We start from the raw sequence: 25,161 nt of genomic DNA on the forward strand, positions 1-25,161 counted from the left end.
TGCTGGGGCAGCCAGCGGCCTGAAGATGGAGAAGCCAGAGGGGAAACTGGAGGGGGAGATGGAGGTGGAGAGGCGGGTGGCCCCGCACGTGGTTCAGGAGCCAGAAGTTAGGGGTGACTCACGGAGGAGGCTGAGGGGCTGCGCTCCCATCACTGCTCTCAGTAGGTGACGGCACTCATGAGGGGTGCGGGCTCAGCGTAGCTCAAGCTGGGGCAGGAATTTCAGGCAGAACAGGTGCCACCTTATTTCTGGGGCTGAGAAGCTGCCTGCAGAACATCTTGGCTGCGTTTGCTGCAGAGCCTCAGGGCTGTCCCTGTGCATTTATGTGACCTGCATAGCCTGCTGTCTGCGGTGAGACAGGCAGGAAGGACTTCTGACACCAAGTTGAAATCTTTCTGTGTTGCTCCAGGGGTGGGCTGCTATTGAGTGGATAATTGAAAATGCTGAACGCGCCCTGAGCTAACGAGGCCTGCAGCGCCCCTTGTGCTGAGCGGCGGTAACTACAGGATTCTTGAACCTGGGGAGGATCTGGTGCCCGCTCACTGTGTGCATGGCCTGCGGCTGGGAGGGGGTCTGCAAGACACAGCTGCATGGGGGTCTCCAGCCCTGTAGTGAAAAACCTAACTGGGTTCATCCTCCTCCGAATGCACCAACTCGTTTCGTGGCAGGATTTATGTTCAGGTTTTTTACCTCGTCTCTGAGGGCAGTTCAGCTTCTCCTTCAAGCTGTTCTCAGCACATGGTCATGTGTCCCGGGACTGGTGTGTCCTCAGCAGGAAGGCTCTCACAAACAGGTCCAGACAGTGAGAAGCGCTGATCTTATGGGGGTAGTTTTCATCGGGGGCAAGACTAGAATACCTGCCCACGTTCCTGTGAACGTGCCCCAGGCCTGGGCGTCAGTGCTGTGGTGAGAAGGCAGCCCTCCTCCCCTCGTGCTGCCAGCTGTGCACCCTCACTGGCCAGTCACTTTTAGTGGCCGAAGCCGTTTGCAGCATCTCCATGAGCTTCACAAACACTCCTTGGTTTCCTAGGCCAAGTGGCTGGGGTGTCAGCGGATTTGACACTCGTGTGGTCAGCAGTCGTCTCTGTACTTCGTAAGGTCAGAGTTTCCTGCTTCCCTCTGTTCAGGGAATCCTTACACTCCTTCCTTGAACCTCCTCTTAATCTTGGCTTTCCGAGCTGTGCTGCTCTGGGCCCTGCTTCCCACCATCGTTCGGTTGGTCGGTCGGTCTGTAGCATGTGTGCACACTCAGCGCCTCTGTCAACAGACGTGAGCCCCATGGCTCAGGCTCCTTTAAGAACTTCCTGCTGATTTTGTTTAAGCCACTGACGCTTAGGTTTGCCAGGACCTTCACCTTGAACCCAGGATCATGACCTTCTTCCTTGGATGAACCACTAGGGTGACCTTATGCAGACAGCCTGCCCACCTTGTGGGCGTCCTGCTTGTGCATGTGTGTGTTTGATGGTGTGTGTGTTTGATGGTGTGTGTGGAGTGTGTGTGGTATGTATGTGATGCTGTCACTTTGAGTTATGGACTCTGTCACATTCTGTTTCTTCATACACTAGAGCTAAATTGCCTCAATCTTTAATCAGATGCCTCACCAAAAAAAAAACCATCAGAAAGCAGGAAAAGGAAGAGAAGAAGGAAAAAGCAAGTGTGGAGTGCGGTCCTGCCTGGGTTGGGAGAGGCGGGAGCTGCTGGGCCACAGCCTCCGCCAGGCTTGTTGGTCATGACCACACAGGGCAGGAGGCCCGGCTCGCGGTGGCGCCTGTGAAGCGAGGCCTGGGGAGCAGACCTGCTGGGAGGAGGCTGTGCCGCTGCTCTGTCCACTCCACGCTGAGCCATGCACCTGCTCTGCCACCCGAGCTGATTTGCTCAGACGGCTGTGGGGCCTTATCAGTCCTCCCTCAGCTCCAGCTCTCCTGCCGACTTTCGGGGTCTCACTAAAGAGCTTGTCTCTTTTCAGAGGACACCCTATTTCCCTCACTCACCCTTGATCCACAGTCTCACTGCCGGTCTTTTCACACACATCTGGCCACCAGTTGTCACCTCAGAGGCAGCTGACATGTGTCCCTGTCTTATCCCCATCACGGATCTGTACACGCTAGAGTCGGGGTGTCCACCCCGATGGCGACACAGGGACAGTTAGGATTGGTAGGGATAGCCGCATGCTCTGCCCTTGGGCTGCAACTAGACTGTCCCGCCATCCGGGGCCCCCAGCCGGACCACAGCCTGTGCTGCCCCTCACCACGCAGGCACCCACAGCCACTGTCAGGAGGTTGCAGCAAAAGGGCTGTGATTTCAAGCTCCCAGCTGTCCTGTTAGCATCAAGGTACCTCCCACTGGGAGTTCTAATTTTCTCATTTTCAAAAGTAAAATGTAGTATCTCTTTTAGTGTGCTTCAAATTATAAAAATTTTAGAGAAGCTCTCCTCCGTAAAGGATGGGTAGAACTATATTCTACTGTGGTTTTTTTAGATACTGCTTTTTCTTTGATAATAGTACTTCCAATCCGAAATGAAATGAAATTCATTTTTATTTTTATGAGAATATTTTATGCACATAGCGTAAGGTGAGATAGAGTTAAAAGTTTTATAACAAAAACAATCCCTCTTACCTCTTCTGCAAAGCACTCTTCTACCCTTCTGAGGGGACTGTTGACTCTTTTGGTAGTTTTTAGATTTACTGTTAGATTTCTAAATAAATAAGCATATTCTGCTATTTCTTGATTCAACAATTTTAGACGTTATCTGCTGACTTCCTGCTGTGGTAGATGCTTATTTTCTCTCTTAAATCTTCTTCCCCTCTCCCATTTCTCCAGTGTAGCTATATTGTACCTTATTGTTAAAAGCACATTGGGGGCTTCCCTGGTGGCGCAGTGGTTGAGAGAGTCTGCCTGCTGATGCGGGGGACTCGGGTTCGTGCCCCGGTCCGGGGAGATCCCACATGCCGCGGAGTGGCTGGGCCCGTGAGCCATGGCTGCTGAGCCTGTGCGTCCGGAGCCTGTGCTCCACAACGGGAGAGGCCACAACAGTGAGAGGCCCATGTACCACACACACACACACACACACACACACACACACACAAAAAAAAAAGCACATTGGTTCCATAATTAAAACATACATAACTATTGTTTACTACCAAGTGAAAAAGTGTACTGTAATTACATTTTCTTTCTTTAAAAAAAAAATATATTTGTTTATTTATTTTGGCTACGCCGGGTCTTATTTGCGGCATGCGGGATATTCGCTGCGACACGCAGGATCTTTAGTTGTGGCATGCGGACTTCTTAGTTGCGGCATGTGGGATCTAGTTCCCTGACCAGGGATTGAACCTGGGCCCCCTGCATCGGGAGCATGGACTCTTACCCACTGGACCACCAGGGAAGTTCCTACATTTTTCTTTCTTATGTAGCTTTTTTCTCCTTGAAGGTAGTAACTGTCTTATCCTCTTCATCTGTTTAATCTTATTTTTAGAAGTCTCTGGCTGAGTCCCCCACACTCTTCACCTGCTCTCTGCAGCACCTTGTGACATCCTTTTCCAAGGTCAGACCCTGTAGGTAGCGCACCCCTTTCTCATATCTCTGGCGCTGTACTTCCTGGAGGCCGGTCTTGCTTTCTCTGACCAGCAGCTGTGTGGCTGTCATCCCTCCTGGCCATTTCCTCGGCCCGTCTCCCCTCCTGGAGCCCTTGTCTCCTGACCTCTCTGCCTTCCTCTCTCTGTTTCTTACCACAGGATGGGGAAGGACACCCCATAGTAGCTTCCAAGATTTGGCACATCTGAAAATGTCCCTTCTGTTCCCACTCTTCACTCAAAGCTTGGTTGGACATAGAGCTGTAGATAAAATTACTTTCAGAATTTTGAAGGCACTGCTCCATCATTTTCCACTCCAATTCCTGAGCCTCTGTATGTGGGTTTTTTTTCTCTCTGAAAGCTTTCAGGATCTCTTTGTTCCTGATGTGAAATTTCATACAGCTAAGCCTTGTTTGAAGTGATCTTTTTAAAGCTCTCTGTGCTGCACTATGTGTGTTAAATTCCTGGTTTTGATGCTGCGCTACAATTATGTAAAACGTTACTGAGGGATGTTGGCTGTTCCTGTACTACCTTTGCAGCTTCCAGTGAGTCTACATTAATTTCAAAATTAAAGGTTAAAAAATACATAAATAAATAGTGACTTCATGGAAAATGGTAGAGGTGGGTGCTCCCACTTCTGAAACAAATCAATAAACAGTCCTCCCATTGAAACAGTCAATAAACTGGCAAGAAAAAATATGACAGAATCAACTTTTGTAGAACTCTGGATTCTAGTCAAATACCTAAACCAACAAGTGGGGCGCTGAATGAATCTTGAGTAACCCACCCTGCAGATTTTGGACTTCACAGCCTCCAAAAGTAGAGCAGCCAATTCCTTAAAATAAATCCCTGTGTGTATGTGTATACACACACACACACATTCTATTGGTTCTGTTTCTCTGGAGGACGCTGACTAATACACTATTGAAGCTAAAACTGGTATCAATTCAAACTAGATTTGTGTGTGTGTGTGTGTGTGTGTGTGTGTGTGTGTGGTACGCGGGCCTCTCACTGTTGTGGCCTCTCCCATTGCGGAGCACAGGCTCTGGACGCACAGGCTCAGTGGCCAGGGTCACTGGCCCAGCTGCTCCGCGGCATGCAGGATCTTCCTGGACCGGGGCACGAACCTGCGTCCCCTGCATCAGCAGGCAGACTCTCAACTACTGAACCACCAGGGAAGCCCCAAACTAGATTTTTATGAATTTAAGATGATAATTATAATTACCAGAATACCCAGTAAGAAAATAACTAAAAACTATATAAAAAATAAAACAAAGGGGGAATCAAAGTTTTATACTAGAAGAAAATCAAACATAATAGGAGGCAGTGAAGAAAGAATTCAGGAACAAAAGTTGTGAAATTTATAGAAAACAAATAGCAAAATGTAAGAAGTTAGTACATCTTTAACATTTACTTTAAAAGTAAATGGATTAAGTTTACCAATTAAAAGAGATTGGCAGAATGGATGAAAAAACATGATCCTACTATATATGCTATAAAAACCTATAAAAGCCTATAAAAAACTCACTTTAAAGCCAGAGAGATAAATAGGTTGCATGTGAAAGGATGGAAAAAGATATTCCATGAAAATGGTAACTAAAAGAGAGCTGAGCTGGGTGGCCACACTAATATCAGAAAAAGCCGAGTTTAAGGCAAAAATTGTTACAAAAGGCAAAGAAAGATAGATACATACCACACTACAGAACCCCCAAATATATGCAGCAAAAATTAGCAGAAGAGAGAAATAGACAATTCTATAACGATAGACTTCAATAGTCCACTTTCAATAATGGATAGAATGTCCGTTATTGGATAGGCAGAAGATCAGTAAATAAATGGAGGATTTGAAGTACACTGTAAACCAACTTGACCTAACACACATATAGAACACTTCACCCAATAACAGCAGAATACACATTTTTCTCAAGAGCACATGGAATATTCTCCAGCATAGACCATATGTTAGGCCAAAAACCAAGTGTCAGTAAATTTAAGAAGACTGAAATTATAGTATCTTTTGTGATCACAGTGAAATGAAGTTAGAAATCAGTAGCATAAGGAAAACTGGAAAATTCACAAATGTGGAATTTGAAAAACATACATCTAACAACCAGTGAGTCAAAGAAGAAATTGTAAGTGAAATCATAAAATGGGATGTATGAAAATGAAAACAACATATTAAAACTTATGCAGTGAGAGCAGTGCTCAGATGGAAATTCAGTTACTAACAGAAACATTAAAAAAAGAGGAAAGCTGTCAAATCATTAACCTGACTTTAAGGACCTAGAAAATGAAGAAGAAGCTAAATACATGGCTTGCAGAAGGAAAGAAATGATAAAGATTAGAGAAGAGATAAAATAGAAACTAGGAAAATAATAGAATTATTGAAACCAAAAGTTGTTTTGAAAAGATTAACAAAATTGACAAACCTTTAGTTAGACTGACCAAGAACAAAAGAGGATTCAAAATAAAAAAATCAGAATTGAAAGCAGGAGCATTACTACAGACCTTACAGAAGTAAAAGGATATAAGAAAATACAGGCATACCTCATTTTATTGCATTTCACTTACTGCACTTTGCAGATACTGCGGTTTTTTTGTTTTTTTGTTTTTTTTTACAAATTGAAGGTTTATGGCACCAAGCAAGTCTGTTGGCACCATTTTTCCAATGGCATTTGCTCACATCATGTTTCTGTGTCATGGTTTGGTAATTCTTGCAATATTTCATACTTTTTCATTATTATTATATTTGTTACGGGGATCTGTTATCAGTGATCTTTGATGTCACTACTACAACATGCTGAAGGCTCAGATAATTAGCATTTTTTAGCAATAAAGTATTTTTAAAGTATGTATATATATTTTTAGACATAATGGTATTGCATACTTAATATACTACAGTATAGCATAAACATAACTTTTATATGCACTGGGAAACCAAAAATTTCTTGTGACTCACTTTATTATGATATTCGCTTTATTTTCATTGTCTGGAATTGAACCTGCCATATCTCCAAGTAATGCCTGCACTATGAACGATTATACCAGAACAAATTAGATAACCTAAGTGAGATGGACAAATTTCTAGAAACACACAACTTACCAAAACTGATTCAGGAAAAAACAGAAAATCTCAACAGGCCTGTAACAGGTAGAGATTGAATCAGTAATTAAAAACCTCCCAACAAAGAAAAGTCCAAACATTAAAGAAGAATTAACACCAATCCTTCGCAAACTCTTCCAAAAAAACAGAGGAGGGAATACATCCTAACATTCTGAGAGACCGGTATTAGCCTGATACTAAAATTAGGTAAAGACACCCCCAGAAAATAAAACTACAGACTGATATCCTTTATGAGTATTGATGCAAAAATCCTTAACAAAACACTTGTAAGCTGAGTAGGAAATAGAGAATAGGAAAATAATAGAATTATTAAACCAGAGTTGTTTTGTTGAAAAGATTAACAAAATTGACAAACCTTCCAACTTTTTCACTAGTTTTTATCTTGGCAAACTGTATTCTAGATTTCTAAATCTTTCCTGTTCATTATGGCATCCTGTCCTTGCTTCCCTCCTGTCTACAGAGATGAGTGTGAAGGGAGCTTTCCTCTGTGTCCGTCTGTGTCGGGGGCTTTACTCTGACACACTCAGGGCGAAACATTGCCCCCTACACTGGGTGACCCTTTTCTGCAGTGAACCTCTTGTTCCATGACCTCTAAGTAACTGTATAATCTCATAGAGGTAATGGTCTAAACTTGTCATGTAGGGAGTTCTGTTCTAGAGGGAGACATGAACATTTGTCATTTTGGAAACCATGGTTTTTAAAAATATATATACGCATACATTTTTATTGCAGTATAGTTGATTTACAGTATTTTATAAAAGTTTCAGGTGTACTACATAGTGATTCAAAATTTTTAATGGTTATATTCCATTTATAGTCATTATAAAATATTGACTATATTCCCTATGCTGTACAATATATCCTTATTGCTTCTCTATTTTATACATAGTAGATTGTTCCTCTTAATCCCCCACCCCTATCATGCCCCTTCCCCTTCCCTCTCCCCACTGGTAACCTCTAGTTTGTTTTCTGTATCTGTGAGTCTGCGCAAACCACATTTTTGAAGCGGGGATAAAAGTTCCAGAAAGGGTGGATTCTTGTGAGTCTTCTACAATGGCTATAGTGTGCAGAAATCCCCTGTGTAGTTTTGGAGGAAGATTGCATTTTTAGGGCAACGACAGTTGTACATGTTAGTTATTTGGACTCTTTAATTCTCTGGTAGACTGAAGTTGGGTAAAAATAAGCACATGCATGTGCTGGGTTTTTATTCTCCTATATTTTCCATTATCAATACTTTTTTTTTCTTGGGGGGTATTAGTCATTAAGAAATCAGTAGTGATTATCTTCAAAATTTGTTTAGTGCAAAAGTTTGGCTTTGTAACTTTCAGTTTGGTCTGGAAGTGGAGTCAATATTTATTTTTATTTGGAATTCACCATTAGTACAGTAGCAAATGTTGTCTGACAGAATACACGAAGCTGAGTGTGGATGGCCATGTGAAATATAACCTTGATTTCTAATTTGAGAAATACTCTCTGCTACCATTTCTTAATGAGTATTTGTCAACACTGCTGTTGCACTGACCTTCAGAAGGTACCCCCAGCACCCAGGGGCGGCCCCCTCTCCTGAGATGGCCAAGGCAGGAGACTGGAGAACATGAGCGCAGTGGGACCTGACCGGGGCCTTCTTCCTTGGGACGATCCTCACTGCTATTCTCTCAGCCTGGTCACAAGGCCTTGGAGTGGGTTATCAGCTGCCTGAACTCAGAGCTGGAGGGGCTGGCAGCCCCCGCCTGTGCCAGGGCTTGAAGCACCACTGGCACCTGGCCTTGTGGTTCCCTGCACCCAGGACAGGAGACACAGAGTCCGGGCAGCAAGTTGACAGCCGGGGCTGCACACACACGCCCTACATGTGTGTCCAAGGGAATATTCATGGTTACTGCATGCGTACCTGGGGATGCTGAGGAGAGTGACTCTGAAAAGGGGCTGAATTTGCTACATTCGGGCCTGTTGTTCACCTTTACCTTTCTTTTTTTGGTGGAAAGATTTTTTGTTTAAGAAGTTAAACTTTTGATATCCCTTCCCTAGAAACCAAAGTATCAGGGTGAAAAAGGAATGGCTTTCTCACACTCTGTAACCTCCCACATTCAAATGGAAAGTTCTTGTGGGTGCTGATCCGCAGGTTTGCTGTGGTCAGAGATGGTGGATATTTGCCTCAGATTCTCAGGAAGGATGACCTGTCAGAGGGCGGGAGCAGGTTTTAAACGTGAGAGCCTGAGGTTGGCCTTGGAGCTTGTTAACATGACACATTCCAGGCCGTCAGCCCCGGGGCTCCTGCCAGGTCTGGCTGTGGCTGCTCAGACCAGGCCTGGCGCTCAGTGGCCCAGGGGCCCTGTGGTCCGTCAGGGGCTGGGCGTGGCCTCTGCCCAGCCTCCACCGACGTGCCCATACTCAAGTCTCATGTTCTACAAACATCACTTAATTTGTCAGACTTCATTATCTCCCACTGACCACAGACCTTAGATTTAATTACAGACATATGTTTTTAATTATACATATATAGTAACATAAAGAAAGCATCCTTATTTCACATTTTTATGTTTAACCAAACCAACCAGTTTAGTGTTTTAGAGAAATGAGTATCAGGAGGAGGTATTTATATTGATAATGTATTACTTATTTATTTTCTTGCCAAAAGCATAGAAATAAATCCAGAATTCTGCTGCCTTTCCTCAGTTTCCTGTGTTACATCCCTGTTATTGTGGCCCTGAAGTCTGGTAGGAATAAAAGTTGAAATGCACTAGTTACTGTGTCAAGTATGCAGATAAACCAGAAGTTACTGGGCTGATGTTCAAGAGAAACCGAGAGTATTTTTGGGAAGCTGGGCCCCAGGCCATCCCGTGGTGTGTGTAGGCGCCAGCCTCCTGGTCGGGTGGTCCCGCCTCGCCATTACTATAGAAGCAGTGCCAGGGGCTCTGGGATCAGAGGCTTCTCTTCTTGTAGGAAAAGCGATGGTGCTGAATATCCTTTGAAGAGTGTTCTGCCCATTTGGCATTAGAACCAACTGTTGCAAGTGTCTCTGATTTGAACCAGTGTCTTTTGGCTTCGTAAGAGTGGGTGACTTTTTGCGCCAGCATTTCTGTCCTCATGTTAAGAACGGGGTGCTTTGATGTATGAGTTACCTGCTGGGTGTCTGTTACGAGTTCCATTTTCTTCCAGAGTAGTCTTCCCTAGCAGACCTCCACTTATGGCTAGGCCTCAGTGAATGCCCATATATTAAGAACAGATTTTCGCAGGTTCTGTTACAACTTCAGTATCTAAAGGAGAGGCAGGGTCGTTCTGATGACTCTGGCGGCTAGGGAGACGGCGTGCGGGAGTGAACCGGGCAGACCACGTGACTCCTGAGCTTTTTTCCTGTCTGTAAAGTATGGACACTGGGATCTACCTCAAAGTATTCAACCAGAAAGCGAGGTGAAGGCCTCATGGCTCCCAGTCCACAGCGCTGTTTCTGCCTGTGCTGGCCTGTTGCTCGGCTGCAGAGTCCCTCGAGGGGACTACTGGTGGGGCTGGAATTGGGAACACTGGGCTTCACTGATGGAACATACTTTTTTTTTAAACAATGGTATGTTTTGTTTTTTAAAAAAACTTTTATAATCACTAGTAAGAGTTGAACTATCAACAGTGAAAGAGGCAGGTAGTAAGAAATGAATGGACACTGACTCAGTAGTGAATTGGATTTCTGGCCTTGACTTCTCATGTTCTATGCTTGTGTTTTCAGCTGTTATAGGACAGTTTGCTTAGGGAAGGAGTTGGCAAACCACAGCCCATGATGTGGGAATGTTTTTTGCATCTTTAAGGGTTGTACATAAACCCCTCCACACAGGAGCGTATGTGACAGAGACCTAAGAGGCCCATGAAGGCTGAAATATTTACCGTCTGGCCCTTTACAGTAAAAGTTTCTGTAAAGCCAACCCCTTTCTTAGAAATTCCACTGTATCTTTCAATCAACATAAATAAAACTAAATTTGGTCCCTTCCACCAAACTGCTTTCCTCTCCCCGCTTTCTAATCAGTGCTCCTTCCATTCATTTCCCAAGTACAAAACCTGAGGTATTTGAGACGTCTTCCCCCTGCTCTTTCTCTGTAGCCATTTGGAAACCAAATATTGCTCTAAAAGGTCTCATCAATTCTGTCTTCTCATTTCACCGTCCCTGTCTGGTTTAGGTGCTTATTGCGTGGGGTGGCTGGCTGCCTCCTGCTGACCACGCCCACATGTGGCCTCCTCCATAGAAAGGGCTGACCTGTGGGGCCAGTGAAATACTGCAGAATACCCCATCTTGGGCGTGGCTTCCCAGGCCGGTCATGAAAGATGTGGTCTGGGGCAAGCTGGATGCCAGGTTGTGCAGACATGGGAGGAGCCGTCCTGGAAGCAGATCCTCTGGCTCCAGTGAAGCCTTCAACTAAGTGTACCCACATTAGAGACCCAGGCTGGAACCACCCAGCTAGAGCTGCACCCCACCTCCTGACCCATAGAAACCTGTGAGGCACTAAATATTTATTATTAACTGATACTTCACCATGTACTAAGTACACTCACCTTTGAACTGGTCTCCCTTTCCTTCTGTTCCACTTCTTGTCAGATTACTCAAAAATAATCCTGTCATAACTCCCCTTGATTAAAAAGCTAGAGCAATTTCTCATTACCTTTGTTTTGTTTTTTATTTTTAAATTTTATTGGAGTATAGTTGATTTACAGTGTTGTGTTAGTTCCAGGTGTACAGCAAAGTGATTTAGTTATACATATATTCATTCTTTTTCAGATTGTTTTCTCAAATAGGTTTTCACAGAATATTGAGTAGAGTTCCCTGCGCTATACAGTAGGCCCTTGTTGGTTATCTGTCATATATAGCAGTGTGATTTATCCCTCTCCACCACGTTTCCTCTTTGGTAACCATAAGTTTGTTTCCGATATGTGTAAGTCTGTTTGTTTTGTAAATAAGTGCATTTGTATCATTTAGAAAAATTAGATTCCACATATGAGTGCTATCATATGATATTTGTCTTTCTCTGACTTACTTCACTTAGTGTGATAATCTGTAGGTCCATCCATGTTGCTGCAAATGGCATTATTTCATTCTTTTTTACGGCAGAGTAATATTCCGTCATATATATATGTACCACATCTTCTTTATCCATTCCTCTATTGATGGACATTTAGGTTGCATCCATGTATTGGCCATTGTAAATAGTGCTGCAGTGAACATTGGGGTGCATGTATCTTTTCGAATTATGATTTTCTCTGGATATATGCCCAGGAGTGGGATCGTTGGATCATATGGTAGCTCTATTTTTAGTTTAAGGAAGCTCCATACTGTTCTCCATATTGGTTATACCAATTGACATTCCCCACAACAGAGTATGAGGGTTCGCTTTCTCTACACCCTCTCTAGCATTTACTGTTTGTAGACTTTATGATGGTGACCATTCTGACCGAAGTGATACCTCACTGCAGTTTTGATTTGCATTCCTCTGATAATTAGTGATGTTGATGTCTTTTTATGTGTTTTTTGGCCATTTCTTTGTCTTCTTTGGAGAAATGTCTATTTAGATCTTCTGCCCATTTTGTGATTGGGTTGTTTGGTTTCTTTTTCTTTTTTTTTTTTTGATATAGCGCTGCATGAGCTGTTTGTATATTTTGGAGATTAATACTTTGTTGGTCACTTTGTTGGCAAATGGGGTTGGCAACCCCATTCTGTGGGTTGTCTTTTCATTTTGTTTATGCTTTGCAAAAGCTTTTAAGTTTAATTAGGTCCCATTTGTTTATTTTTGTTTTTATTTTCATTACTTCTAAAAGGTGGATCAAAGAAGACATTGCTGTAATTTATGTCAGAGAGTGTTCTGCCTATGTTTTCCTCTAGGAGTTTGATAGTGTCCAGCCTTACATTTAGGTCTTTGATCCATTCTGAGTTTATTTTTGTGTATGGTGTTAGAGAGTGTTCTAATTTCATTCTTTTACATGTAGCTGTTCAGTTTTCCCAGCACCATTTATTGAAGAGACTGTCTTTTCTCCACTGTATGTTCTTGCCTCCTCTGTTATAGATAAATTGACCATAGGTGCATAGGTTTATTTTTGGGCTTTCTATCCTGTTCCATTGATCTGTATTTCTGTTTTTGCACCAGTACCATACTGTTTTGATGACTGTAGCTTTGTAGTATAGTCAGGGAGCCTGATTCCTCCAGCTCCATTTTTCTTTCTCAGGGTTGCTTTGGCTATTTGGGGTCTTTTGTGTTTCCATACAAATTATAAAATTTTTTGTTCTAGTTCTGTGAAAAATGCCATTGGTAGTTTTTATTCTGGTCGTGCCTGACAGCCTGTGGGATCTTAGTTCCCTGACAAGGGATAAAACCTGTGCCCCCTGCATTGGAAGTGTGGAGCCTTAACCACTGGACCACCAGGGAAGCCCGCCATTGGTAATTTGATAGGGATTGCACTGAATCTGTAGATTGCCTTGGGTAGTATAGTCATTTTGACAATATTGATTCTTCCAATCAAGAACATGGTATATCTTTCTATCTATCTGTGTGATCTTCGATTTCTTTCATCAGCATCTTATAGTTTTCAGAGTAAAGGTCTTTTGTCTCCTCAGGTATGTTTACTCCTATATATATATATATATATATATATATATATGTATGTATGTATATATATATAAAAAGATCTATTTATTATTTATTTATTTATATTTTTGGCTGCGTTGAGTCTTCATTCTGGCATGTGGGATCTTTCATTGTGGCACGCAGGCTCTTCATTGTGGTGCGTGGGCTTCTCTCTAGTTGTGGCATGTGGGTTTTCTCTTCTCTAGTTGTGGTGCACAGGCTCCAGAACGTGTGGGCTCTGTGGTTTGTGGCATGCAGGCTCTAGTTGAGGCACGCAAGCTCAGTAGTTGTGGAATGCGGGCTTAGTTGCCCTGAGGCATGTGGGATCCAATTTTCCCAACCAGGGATGGAACCCAAGTCCCCTGCGTAGGAAGGAGGATTCTTTACCACTGGACCACCAGGGAAGTCCCTATTGCTATTTTATTCTCTTTGATGCGATGGTAAATGGGATTGTTTCCTTAATTTCTCTTTCTGATCTTTTGCTGTTAGTATGTAGGAATGCAAGAGATTTCTGTGTATTAATTTTGTATCCTGCAACTTTACTGAATTCACTGATGAGCTCTAGTTTTCTGGTAGCATCTTTAGGATTTTCTATGTATAGTATCATGTCATCTGCAAACAGTGACTGTTTTACTTCTTTTCCAGTTTGGGTCCCTTTTCTTTCTTTTTCTTCTCTGACTGCTGTGGCTAGGACTTCCACCAGTATGTTGAATAAAAGTCGCAACAGTGGACATCCTTGTCTCATTCCTGATCTTGGAGGGAATGCTTTCAGCTTTTCACTGTTGAGAATGATGTTAGCTCTGCGTTTGTTGTACATGGAGTTTATTATGTTGAGGTAAGTTCCCTCTATGCCCACTCTCACTGGAATCAAAACCAAGGTCTAGGCATTGGTCCAGATGATTCTGATCCAGGTGTCATCAGACCACACTTTGGGGCATATTGGGTCCCCTCCCTCCTCTGAACCCACCTTGAAATCTACTTCTATGAAGGTGTTCTTGACTGACACCAGCTCACAGCTTACTACAAATTCCTAGACATTTATATTGCTTTGGAGTTTTTTGAACTATTCACACATGTATTTGACCAGGAGCCAAGATGAGATGTTTACTTTGCATGCACAGCCCTGGGCATTCACTGAGTGCTTGGTGACATGAGGACTGGATTCAGAATCATAGCCCTTGGTGGGAAAAGCATGTGGAAACACAGCAGGGTCATGAGCACAGCATCAGAAGTGGTGACCTCAGCTTGTGATGCTGGGCTAGTGGTTTGACCTTGGGCAAATGACCACCTTGCTATTCCTATTTTTCAGATGTAAAAGAGGGTATGCACAGCACCTGCTTAGAGTTGAGTATCAGAGTTGTGGCTGAGGGTGCTTTGCACAGTACCTGATATGGAAAAGGGCTTGAAACCAAGCAGGAACCTGCAGGGCCTTTGTGGTGACAGACCCCGCCTTCTGTGTCCCCTGCCTCTTGTTTGTAGAAAAGCTTTAGTCTCCTAGGCCTTCCCCAATTTCCAAAGAGCAAATTTAATCAGAGAAGTGAGAAAATGCAGAAACAAATGAAAACAGTCAAGCAAGTCAAAGTAATGATAATTTAGCCATTAAACGAACTCAAGGACCTTTAGTTCCCCCTCAAGGGCTATAGGTAATATCCTGAACTATATCCTGAGTTGTTCTGCAGTTGTTTTACAGATACTAAACCCTCACCAGGTGGAGAAGTTAACTGCATGTTGACCACAAGTACATACACCCCTAGAGTGGTTAGAATCAGAAGGTTGATGATGTTAACTGCTGAAATACCAGCCTGTTAGCTCACCACCACCAATCAGACAAATGTCCACAGGCTGATATGGCACCCATGACCTTATCCCTCACTTTGCCTTTAAAAACCCTTGCCTGAAGGACATCAGGGAGTTTAGGTCTTTTGCTCACGAGCTGCCCATTCTCCTTGCTTGGCCCCATGTAGGGTGCCTTGCAATAAAGGCTGTACTTTCCTTCACCACAACCCAGTGTCAGTAGGTTAGCTTTGATGCATGTTTGGTGAGCAGACCCAAATTTGGCTGGAAAACAATTTTGGTGACCCAGGTGGGCCTTCCATCCCAAATGGGCATCTTGCCAATGGCACACTGGCTGCTGGCCATTGGCAGCTCATGGATCCTGTCCAGCAGCTGCCTGAGCACTTTTTTCTCAGGAGCAGCCCCAAGTGCTTGCACTGACTGGACATTGCTGGCCCATGGCAGTTTTGATTCCATGGTGAAGGAAACAAGGCTCTGGTCCTGATCTGGTCTGGTCTGTGAGACCTCTCTGGTAAGTGGCAGAACTTCCTATGTGACTACACCGGGGTATTCTTCCCTACTGGGTTGCCTTGCTTGGAATTTTCCTTTTGGTGAGGGCTGTGTGGAGGGGAGACGTAAAACTTGGTCATCTGGTTTTGGAATGCCACTTTAATTGGATTTCCCCTTCTGGGTCAAGGAGTCCCTCAGCCATCCAGCACTGCCTGGAGTGGTAATTGGAAAACTCCCTGTTAGACCAAGGCTGATCTGCACCCCTGTCTGGAATTCCAGATAAGAAACTTTCCATTCTCATGCTAGGGAACTACAACCCTGAAAGGCCACCAGATAACACTGCCTGGTTCTGATGTGTTTCTGGAAATATCCGCAAAATGAGAAAAAAGAGGGGGGAGGAATCGGAGCTCTGTTCCATCTCGTAGTCCCCTGAGATGTATTTTGCAAAACTGGGAGAGCTTTAGTTATGCTCCTACAAAGAGATAGAAAGAAAATGATTTTTCCAACACTGTGTGGCCACAATATTCTTTAGACTTGGGAAAAATTCCAAAACTGGTTCTTTTTTTACTCAGAGAAAACTGGCTTGATAAAATATTTTTTCAAAATTCTGACCCTGAGAGAACAAAACGTATTCCTAGGAGAGAAAGCTTTAAGTTATAACTCTTATCATGTCCTTGAAATGCAAACACCGTCCACAATGCCTGAGACTACAGCCTTGGGTTAATCAGTAGAACCTGAAACTGAAAGGAAAAAAGGGAAAAGAGGCTTAAAATTCAAGTGAGTAAACTTACTCCAACTGTTATTTATAAACTAATGAGTTTTATAATGTCTGATTCATGACTAAGTTTTAAAATAAAGCTATGAGATCTCTGATTCTGTCTTCATGTAAAAATGAATCTATGAATGAGCTCTATTTAATTTGCTTAAAGGAAATTAAGTGCTTATATAAATTCTCAGAAATACAACAGAATCTCTCATGTGATCTGGGGAATATTCAATATAAAATTAATATCTGGCATTAAAGTTACAGTTTGTTGGTTTAATTAATACAGAAATGTCTCTAGAGTCATCAATATTAAATATAATACTTTTATCATACCTAGATTTAATAGAAGCCAAATAAGTTCATATTATATCTGCTGTAAAATTTGTCAGCAAAAAAAATTAACTTGGTATGATGATATATTCATAAGCACTGAAATAGAGATAAATGGGATAGAAGCTTTTAGGTGAACTCTTTAGGAATAATTATGCTTTAATTTCTCCAGAGGTTGGTAACTTGAAATTTTAGAGTTTTACTAAATTAAGGTAAATGATGAGAATTCATTGAATGTCTAGATCATTTTTAATTAAGATAAAATACTGGAATATTGATTGCTAGGCAAGTCTAAGTTTGACTATCTTCTTATGAGAGAAAAGCTAAAAACGTATGTTTATTAGACAAACGTCTTAGACCATGTTAAAAGAAAGAAATTATGCTATGAGAAAACGTATGTTTTTAAAGGTTTATGGAATGTTTTCATTAAATGTGCCAGCCAGGAAATGCTGATGTAAGAAACAGTTCACAGTTGCTTGCTTCTTGGTTTTTGCTAGAGAATAAGGTTTTTAAAGCTTAAAAATTACAATATATATGCAATTAAACTACTAAAGATAGTAAGGGAAGCTTTACAATATGTAAAGAAAGTAGTATATATGTTGTCAGTGAGAGAAAGTATAAAGAATGGAAATATTTTGTTAGGTGAAAAAAAGTAATTTTATCCTAGAGCTGGTTGTTTCTGGATGAGAAAGAAAATAAGGGACAAACTAATATGGATACAGAAAGTGATAGAGTGTTTGTGGAAAAGGAACCTTGAGGAAAGAGTTTTGTTCATGGTCAACATTGGCTAAGATTAGATTCAATTTAATTAAGTAAATAAATTTTGTCACTAAAAGTAGGCTGGTACAAACTGGAGTTTGATTTTCTCTGTTAAGAGAACAAAGTTTTCCTGCAATATTGAGCTGCTTTTGATAACAGATTGTAAGCTTCATAGGTTTTTCCTTCTCTGGCTAACTTTGGGATGTTTCAAAGGGCCCGTAAAGCATCTCAGTGAGAAATATTAAACTAATTAGAATTATTTGGTATATTAAATTACATGAGAAGCATTAGCAAATGAGTGGTGATAAACATTCTTAGGTTATACTGTATGGATAAATGTCATTAGTGTAAGTGTTCTAGAAATTATATGAAGTTCCTAAAATTTGAATATGTCCTGATATTATGTTATCGGTCAGTTTTAGCTAATATCTTAAAATGTTGTATATCAACTTGGTTAAGTTTGTCCAATTGCATTTTGATAAGATCTTTACCTGTGCCTTTTTTCATCCATGGAGAGTTATTGTTTCACTCTGATGCTTTTGCAAAAATGCTTTATCTTCAAGACGATTCATAGAAAGGACTTTTGGACAAGTACAGGTTTCTGATAACTTTCAGATCATACAGCTGAACTCAGTAAGAAATTAAAGAATTATAATAGAAACCCTAATGACCTCATAAAACTGTTTACCAAATGTTTGTCTCCCTATCAAAATGGAAAGAAAATTCTCTAGTAAAGTTGTCACAGAGTATAACTAATCATGACATGTATCACTGCTTGTTTTAAGTCTATTGCTAGAAGCATATGTACAATGTTTATGAGACAATTCAGTATAATTGATAAAATGTATAGCCTATAAAATGCTTCCCCATTAATCTAGCTCTGAGCTTGTTTACTGTCAGTTTTCCCCCAATGTGGACAACTAGGCAAATGTGTGTACACACAAAAGTAGGTCTAGCACTGAGGGACAGGATAAGCGGGGCAGGCAACTACCACCCTGGCATCGAGGGACAAATATTTTGATCATCAATGCTTTCTATAGAAAGATTTACAATCAAAAGGGGAAAATGACGGAGGAGATTCTCACATATTGAGGTAGGGGGGCGTCATTATGGTGTACACATGATTTAACTTGAACTTTAGGCTAATCAAAACAGTCTGTTTATGGCCTATTAAACATACATCGTACATCTGCTTTAACCATTCAATGAAATAATGCATTTAAAAAAATAAAAATAGAATAACCATGGTTCAGACATCCAAATGGAGCTGGGTGTCCTTTGTGGACATGGTTTCAGACGTGTTCCTATATAACTGAGAACTTAAATTTTCTGAATTGTATCAGACTCAAGGATACCACCAGCTGTTCTCAAAACATTATCTGCTAGCAGCTGCCACCTTATGGTCATAAGGTCTCCTCTTGTAACTATGAAACCTTTCTCTTACTTTAGGAATAGTAATGGCAAATGAGACAACTCAAGACGTAGCCTCCCAGCAGAAGGCACTACATTCTTTAACAAGAATAATACAAGAAAATAAAATTGCTTTAAATTTTGTTTTAGCAAAAAAGGAGATATATGTGTAATGGCCAGTAGCTCCTACTATGTATATATTAACACCCCAGAAAAGCTGAAACCCAAATAAGTAGAATAATTCCAAAGGTTACTTGGTTACAGAATGTATGTAAAGAGGAATGACCCACTTCAAAACTTATTTTTTCTGATTGCTATCTGGAATAGGAAGACTCTTTCAGGGACTACTACCAGGGTATGCATTTTGGTCATTATCATCACTGTAATATTAGTACTAATTTTCAAATATTTGTTCAGGTGCTATGACAAAGGAATCAGGGACTTCCCTGGTGGTCTTAACTTCCCTGGTTAAGACTCCCATGTTTCCACTGCAGGGGGGTACAGGTTCAATCCCTGGTCGGGGAATTAAGATCCTGCATGCTGTGCGGTGAAAAAAAAAATGACAAAGCAATCAGAGAGGTAATATTTTTCATAATACAAAATATTGATGCTAAGCTTGAGACTTGAGAATTCTTTAAAATTAAAGGCAGTGAAAGATTTGACAGCCAATATGGTGGAGTAGAAAGACCAGGAGCTCACCTCCTCTCATGAGCACGCCAAAATCACAACTATCTGCAGAACAACACTGATGAAAAAGACTGGAACCTACCAGAAAAGATCTTCTAAAAAAAGCAACCCCAACGAGACAGGAGGGGCATACATATGATACAATCAAAATTCCATACCCCTCCCTTGGGTGGGCAACACACACCTGGAGAATAATTATATTGCAGAGGTTCTCCTACATCAGTGAGAGTTCTGAGCCCCACATCAGGCTCCCCAGTCTGGAGGTCCAGCACCAGCAAGATGAGCCCCCAGAGCATTTGGCTTTGAAGGCCAGCAGGGCTTAACTGGAGAAGGCCCACAGGACTGGGGAAATAAAGAGACTTCACTCTTAAAGGGTGCACACAAAACCTCATGCACACTGGGACCCAGGGCGAAAGCAGTAATTTGATAGGAGCCTGGGCCAGACCTACCTGCAGGTCTTGAAGAGTCTCCTGGAGAGGTGGGGGGTGGCTGCAGCTCACCCTGGAGACATAGACACTGGCGGCAGACATAGTGGGGAACTTTCAGCTGTGTGAACACTACTGAGGCTGGTGGCTGACATCTTGGATCATTAGTGCCAAGACCTGGCCCCACCAAACAGCCTGCAGGTGCCAGTGCTGGGACACCTACTGAAGGCCACTTCTCCAAGGTCAAGAAATGTAACCAACCTACCACATACATAACAATACAAACAGCAACTTAGACAAAATGATGCAGCAGAAGATTATGTTCCAGACGAAGGAAAAAGATAAAACCCCAGAAGAAGAACTAAGTGAAGTGGAGATAGGTAATCTACCCGAGAAAGAGTTCAGAGTAGAGATGATCAAAAGAACTCTGGAGGGGAATGGATGCACAGAGTGAGAAGTTTGAAGTTTTTCACAAAGAATTAGAAAACAGAACAACCAGAGATGAAGAATACAGTAACTGAAATGAAAAACACACGAGAAGGAATAGTAGATTAAATGATTCAGAAGAACAGATCAATGAGCTGGAAGACAGAGTAGCAGAAATCACTGCTGCTCAACGGAAAAAAATAAAAATGAAAAGAAATGGGGACAATTTGAGAGACCTCTGGGACAATATCAAGTGCACTAGTAGGGGTCCCAGAAGGAGAAGAGAGGGAGAAAGGGCCTGAGAAAATAAAGAGGTAAATAGCTGAAAACCTCCCTAACCTAGGAAAGGAAAAGAGCTACCCAAGATCAGGAAAGAGGAACACACCAAGATGCACTGTAGTCAAAATGACAAAATTTATAAAAGATAGAATATGAAAAGCAGAAAATAAAACACAAAGGAGCTCCCATAAGGCTATCAGCTGAGTTTTCAGCAGAAACTCTGCAGGCCAGAAGGAACTGGCACAATATATTTAAAGTGATGAAAGGGAAAAACCTACAACCAAGAATACTCTACCCAGCAAGGCTCTCATTCATATTTGATGGAGAAATCAAAAATTTTACAGCCAAGCAAAAGATAAAAGAATTCAGCACCACCACACCAGTTTTACAACAAATGTTAAAGGAAGTTCTCTAGGTGAAAAATAAAAGGCCACAACTAGAAACAAGAAAGCTGCAGAATGAAAAAGCTCACCAGTAAAGACAAACATACAGTAAAGGTAGGAAATCATCCACACACAAAGCTAGAAGGGGGGTTAAAAGACAAAAGTAGTAAAATCATCCGTATCCACAATAAGCAGTTAAGGGATAACAAAAACAACTAGATGTAAAATATGATATCAAAAACAGTAATTGTGAGGGGAGGAGAGTACAAATGCAGGGTATTTAAAATGCATTGGAAATTAAGAGATCAGCAACTTAAAATAATCATGTATATATAAATACTGCTATACCCAAACCTCATGGTAACCACAAGCCAAAAATCTGTAATAGATAAACACACAAAAAAGGAAAAGGAATCCAGACATAATACTAAAGATAGTCGTCAAATCACAACAGAACAAAGGAAGGAAAGAGGAAAAAAAAAGACCTACAAAAACAAATCCAAAATAATTAACAGGACTTCCCTGGTGGTCCAGTGGTTAGGACTACGGGCTTCCACCTCAGGGGACGTGGGTTCAATCCCTGGCCCAGGAACTAAGATCCCACATGCTGCACAGCCAAAAAAAAAAACCTAAAATGGCAGTAAGAACATGTGTACTGATAACTACATTGAATGTAAATGGACTAAATCCTCCAACCAAGAGAGACAGACTGGCTAAATGGATACAAAAACAAGACCCATATATATGCTACCTACAAGAGACTCACTTCAGATCTAGAAATTCATACAGACTGAAAATGAGGGGATGGAAAAAGGTGTTCCATGCAAATGGAAATCAAAAGAAAGAGTAGCAATACTTACATCAGACAAAATAGGCTTTAAATTGAAGACTGTTACAAGAGACAAAGAGGGACGCTACGTAAGAAGATATAACAATTGTAAACATATAGGCACCCAACATAGGAGCACCTCAATATATAAGGCAAATATTAACAGACATAAAAGAAGAAAGTGACAGTAACACAATAGTAGTGGGGGACCATAATACCCCACTTACATCAATGGACAACTCATCCAGACAGAAAATCAATAAGAAAACACAGGCCTTAAATAACACATTAGACCAACTCGACTTGATTGATATTTATAGAGCATTCCCTCCAAAAGCAGCAGAATACACATTTTTTTTCCAACTGCACGTGGAACATTCTCCAGGATAGATCACATGCTAGGTCACAAAACAAGCCTTGGTATGTTTAAGAAAATTGAAATCACACAAGCATCTTTTCCAACCACAACACTATGAGACTAGAAATGAACTACAAAAAAACAAAAACAAAAACAACCTGCAAGAAACCCAAACAGGTGGAAGCTAAACAACGTGCCACTAAACAACCAATGGCTCACTGAAGAAATCAAAGAGGAAGTTAAAAAATACCTAGAGACCAATGAAAATGAAAACACAATGACCCCAAAACCTATAGGACACGGCAAAAGCAGTTCTAAGAAGGAAGTTTATAAAGATACAAGCTTACCTCAGGAAACAAGTAAAGTCTCAGCCTAATTTTACACCTAAAGCAACTAGAGAAAGAAGAACAAACAAAACCCAAAGTTAGTAGAAGGAAAGAAATCATAAAGATCAGAGCAGAAATAAATGAAATAGAGACTAAAACAAAAACAAAACCAAAAAACAACAGAAAAGATCAGTGAAACCAAAAGCTGGTTCTTTGAAAAGATAAACAAAATTGATAAACCTTTAACCAGACTCATCATGAAAAAAAGAGGGCCCAAATCAATAAAATCACAAATGAAAAAGAAGTTAAAACCAATACCACAGAAATACAAAGGATCATAAGAGACCACTACAAGCAACTATATGCCAATAAAATGGACAACTTAGAAGAAACCGACAAATTCTTAGAAAGGTACAATCTCCCAAGACAGAACAAGGAAGAATTAGAATATGAACAGACCAATTACCAATACTAAAATTGAATAATGTAAAAACTCCCCCAAAACAAAAGTCCAGGACCAGATGGCTTCTTCACAGGTGAATTAGTGAAGAGTTAACACCCATCCTTCTGAAACTATTCAAAAAAATTGTAGAGGAAGGAACACTTCCAAACTCATTCTATGAAGCCACAATCACCCTGATGCCAAAACCAGACAAAGATACCACACTCAAAAAAAGAAAATTACAGGCCAATATCACTGATGAACATAGATGTAAAACTTAACAAAATGCTAGTGAACTGACTCCAACAATACACTAAAAGGATCATACACCATGATCAAGTGGGATTTATCCCAGGGATGCAAGTATTTCTCAACGTCCATGAATCAATCAATGCAATATAACATATTAACAAACTGAAGAATAAAAAACCATTCTGTCGGGCTACCCTGGTGGTGCAGTGGTTGAGAATCTGCCTGCTAATGCAGGGGACATGGGTTCGAGCCCTGGTCTGGGAGGATACCACATGCTGCGGAGCAACTGGGCCCGTGAGCCACAAGTACTGAGCCTGCGTGTCTGGAGCCTGTGCTCTGCAACAAGAGAGGCCGTGACAGTGAGAGGCCTGTGCACCACGATGAAGAGTGGCCCCCGCTCGCCGCAACTAGAGAAAGCCCTCTCACAGAAACGAAGACCCAACACAGCCATAAATAAATAAAAATTAAAAAAGAGTTCCAATTTCAACGGTCAGATACTCTTACAAATTCCCACAATCAGAAAAACAAACAAAAACAACAAAAACAAAAACATTCGATCATCTCAGTAGATGCAGAAAAAGCTTTTGATAAAATTCAACATCCACTTATGATAAACTCTTCAGAAAGTGGGCATAGAGAGAATATACCTCAACATAATAAACACCATATATGACAAACTCATACACAACAGCTAATATACCTAACAGTGAAAAGCTAAAACCATTCCCTATAAGAAAAGGAAGAAGACAAGGATGACCACACTTGCCATTTTTATTCAACATAGTTTTGGAAGTCATAGCCATGGCAATCAGAGAAGAAAATGAAATAAAAGGGATCCAAACTGGAAAAGAAGAGGTAAAACTGTTTGCAGATGACATACTATACACAGAAAATCCTAAAGATGCCACCTGAAAACTACTACAGCTCATCAATGAATCTGGTAAAGTTGCAGGGTACAAAATTAATACACAGAAATCTGTTGCATTTCTATAGATTAACAATGAACTATCAGAAAGAGAAATTAAGGAAATAATCCTATGTACCATTGCATCAAAAAGAATAAAATACTTAGGTATAAACCTACTTAAGGAGGCAAAAGACCCATACTCTGAAAACTATAAGACACTGATGAAAGAAACTGAAGACCACAAAGATGGAAAGATATAGTGTGTTCTTGGATTGGAAGACTCAATATTGTTAAAATGACTGTACTACCCAAAGTAATCTACAGATTCAATGAAATCCCTATCAAGTTACCAATGGCATTTTCACAGGATTAGAAAAAATTTTTTTTATTAGAACAAAGTTTTTTTTTAATTTGTATGGAAACAGAAAAGACCCTGAATAGCCAGAACAATCTTGGGAAAGAATGGAGCTGGAGCAATCATGCTCCCTGACTTCAGACTATACTACAAAGCTACATTCATCAAAACAGTATGGTACCGGCACAGAAACAGACACATAGATCAATGGGACAGAATAGATAGCCCAGAAATAAACCCATGAACTTATGGTCAATTAATCTATGACAAAGGAGGCAAGAATATACAATGGAGAAAAGACAGTCTCTCTTCAATAAGTGATGCTGGGAAAACTGGACAGTTACAGCTAAAAGAATGAAATTAGAACATTCTCTAACACCATATACAAAAATAAACTCAAAATGGATTAAAGACCTAAATGTAAGACCAGACATTATAAAACTACTAGAGGAAAACATAGGCAGAATGCTTTTTGACATAAATCGCAGCAATATTTTTTTTGGATCTGTTTCCTGGAGTAATGGAAACAAAAGCAGAAATAAATAAACTAAATAAACTTAAAAGCTTTTGCACAGCAAAGGAAACCATAAACAAAATGAAAAGACAGCCTATGGAATGGGAGAAAATTTTGTAAATGATGCAACCGACAAGGGAT

General features: G+C 41.0%; 1 protein-coding gene across 26 annotated transcripts in view; it reads left to right on the forward strand.

Annotated features, from left to right (window-relative positions):
* PRELID3A (PRELI domain containing 3A) overlaps nt 1-25,161 on the forward strand; it is an 82,302-nt gene that overhangs the window by 43,990 nt on the left and 13,151 nt on the right. For 2 of the 26 annotated variants that reach the window (XM_059039938.2, XM_059039936.2), the window contains exon 6: nt 410-3,058. The exons of 18 other annotated variants lie outside the window; for them this stretch is intronic. In XM_059039938.2, the coding sequence (XP_058895921.1) occupies nt 410-426 (17 nt within the window). In that variant the 3' untranslated portion in view covers nt 427-3,058. Of the gene's footprint in view, nt 1-409; nt 3,086-10,856; nt 12,200-13,934; nt 18,421-25,161 lie in introns of those variants that run through there. 6 more of the 26 variants (XM_067015798.1, XM_067015796.1, XM_067015799.1 and 3 more) reach the window with 5 other exon arrangements.

This window comes from Kogia breviceps, chromosome 15 (genome assembly GCF_026419965.1).
Source record: "Kogia breviceps isolate mKogBre1 chromosome 15, mKogBre1 haplotype 1, whole genome shotgun sequence".
Taxonomy (NCBI): Eukaryota; Metazoa; Chordata; class Mammalia; order Artiodactyla; family Physeteridae; genus Kogia; species Kogia breviceps.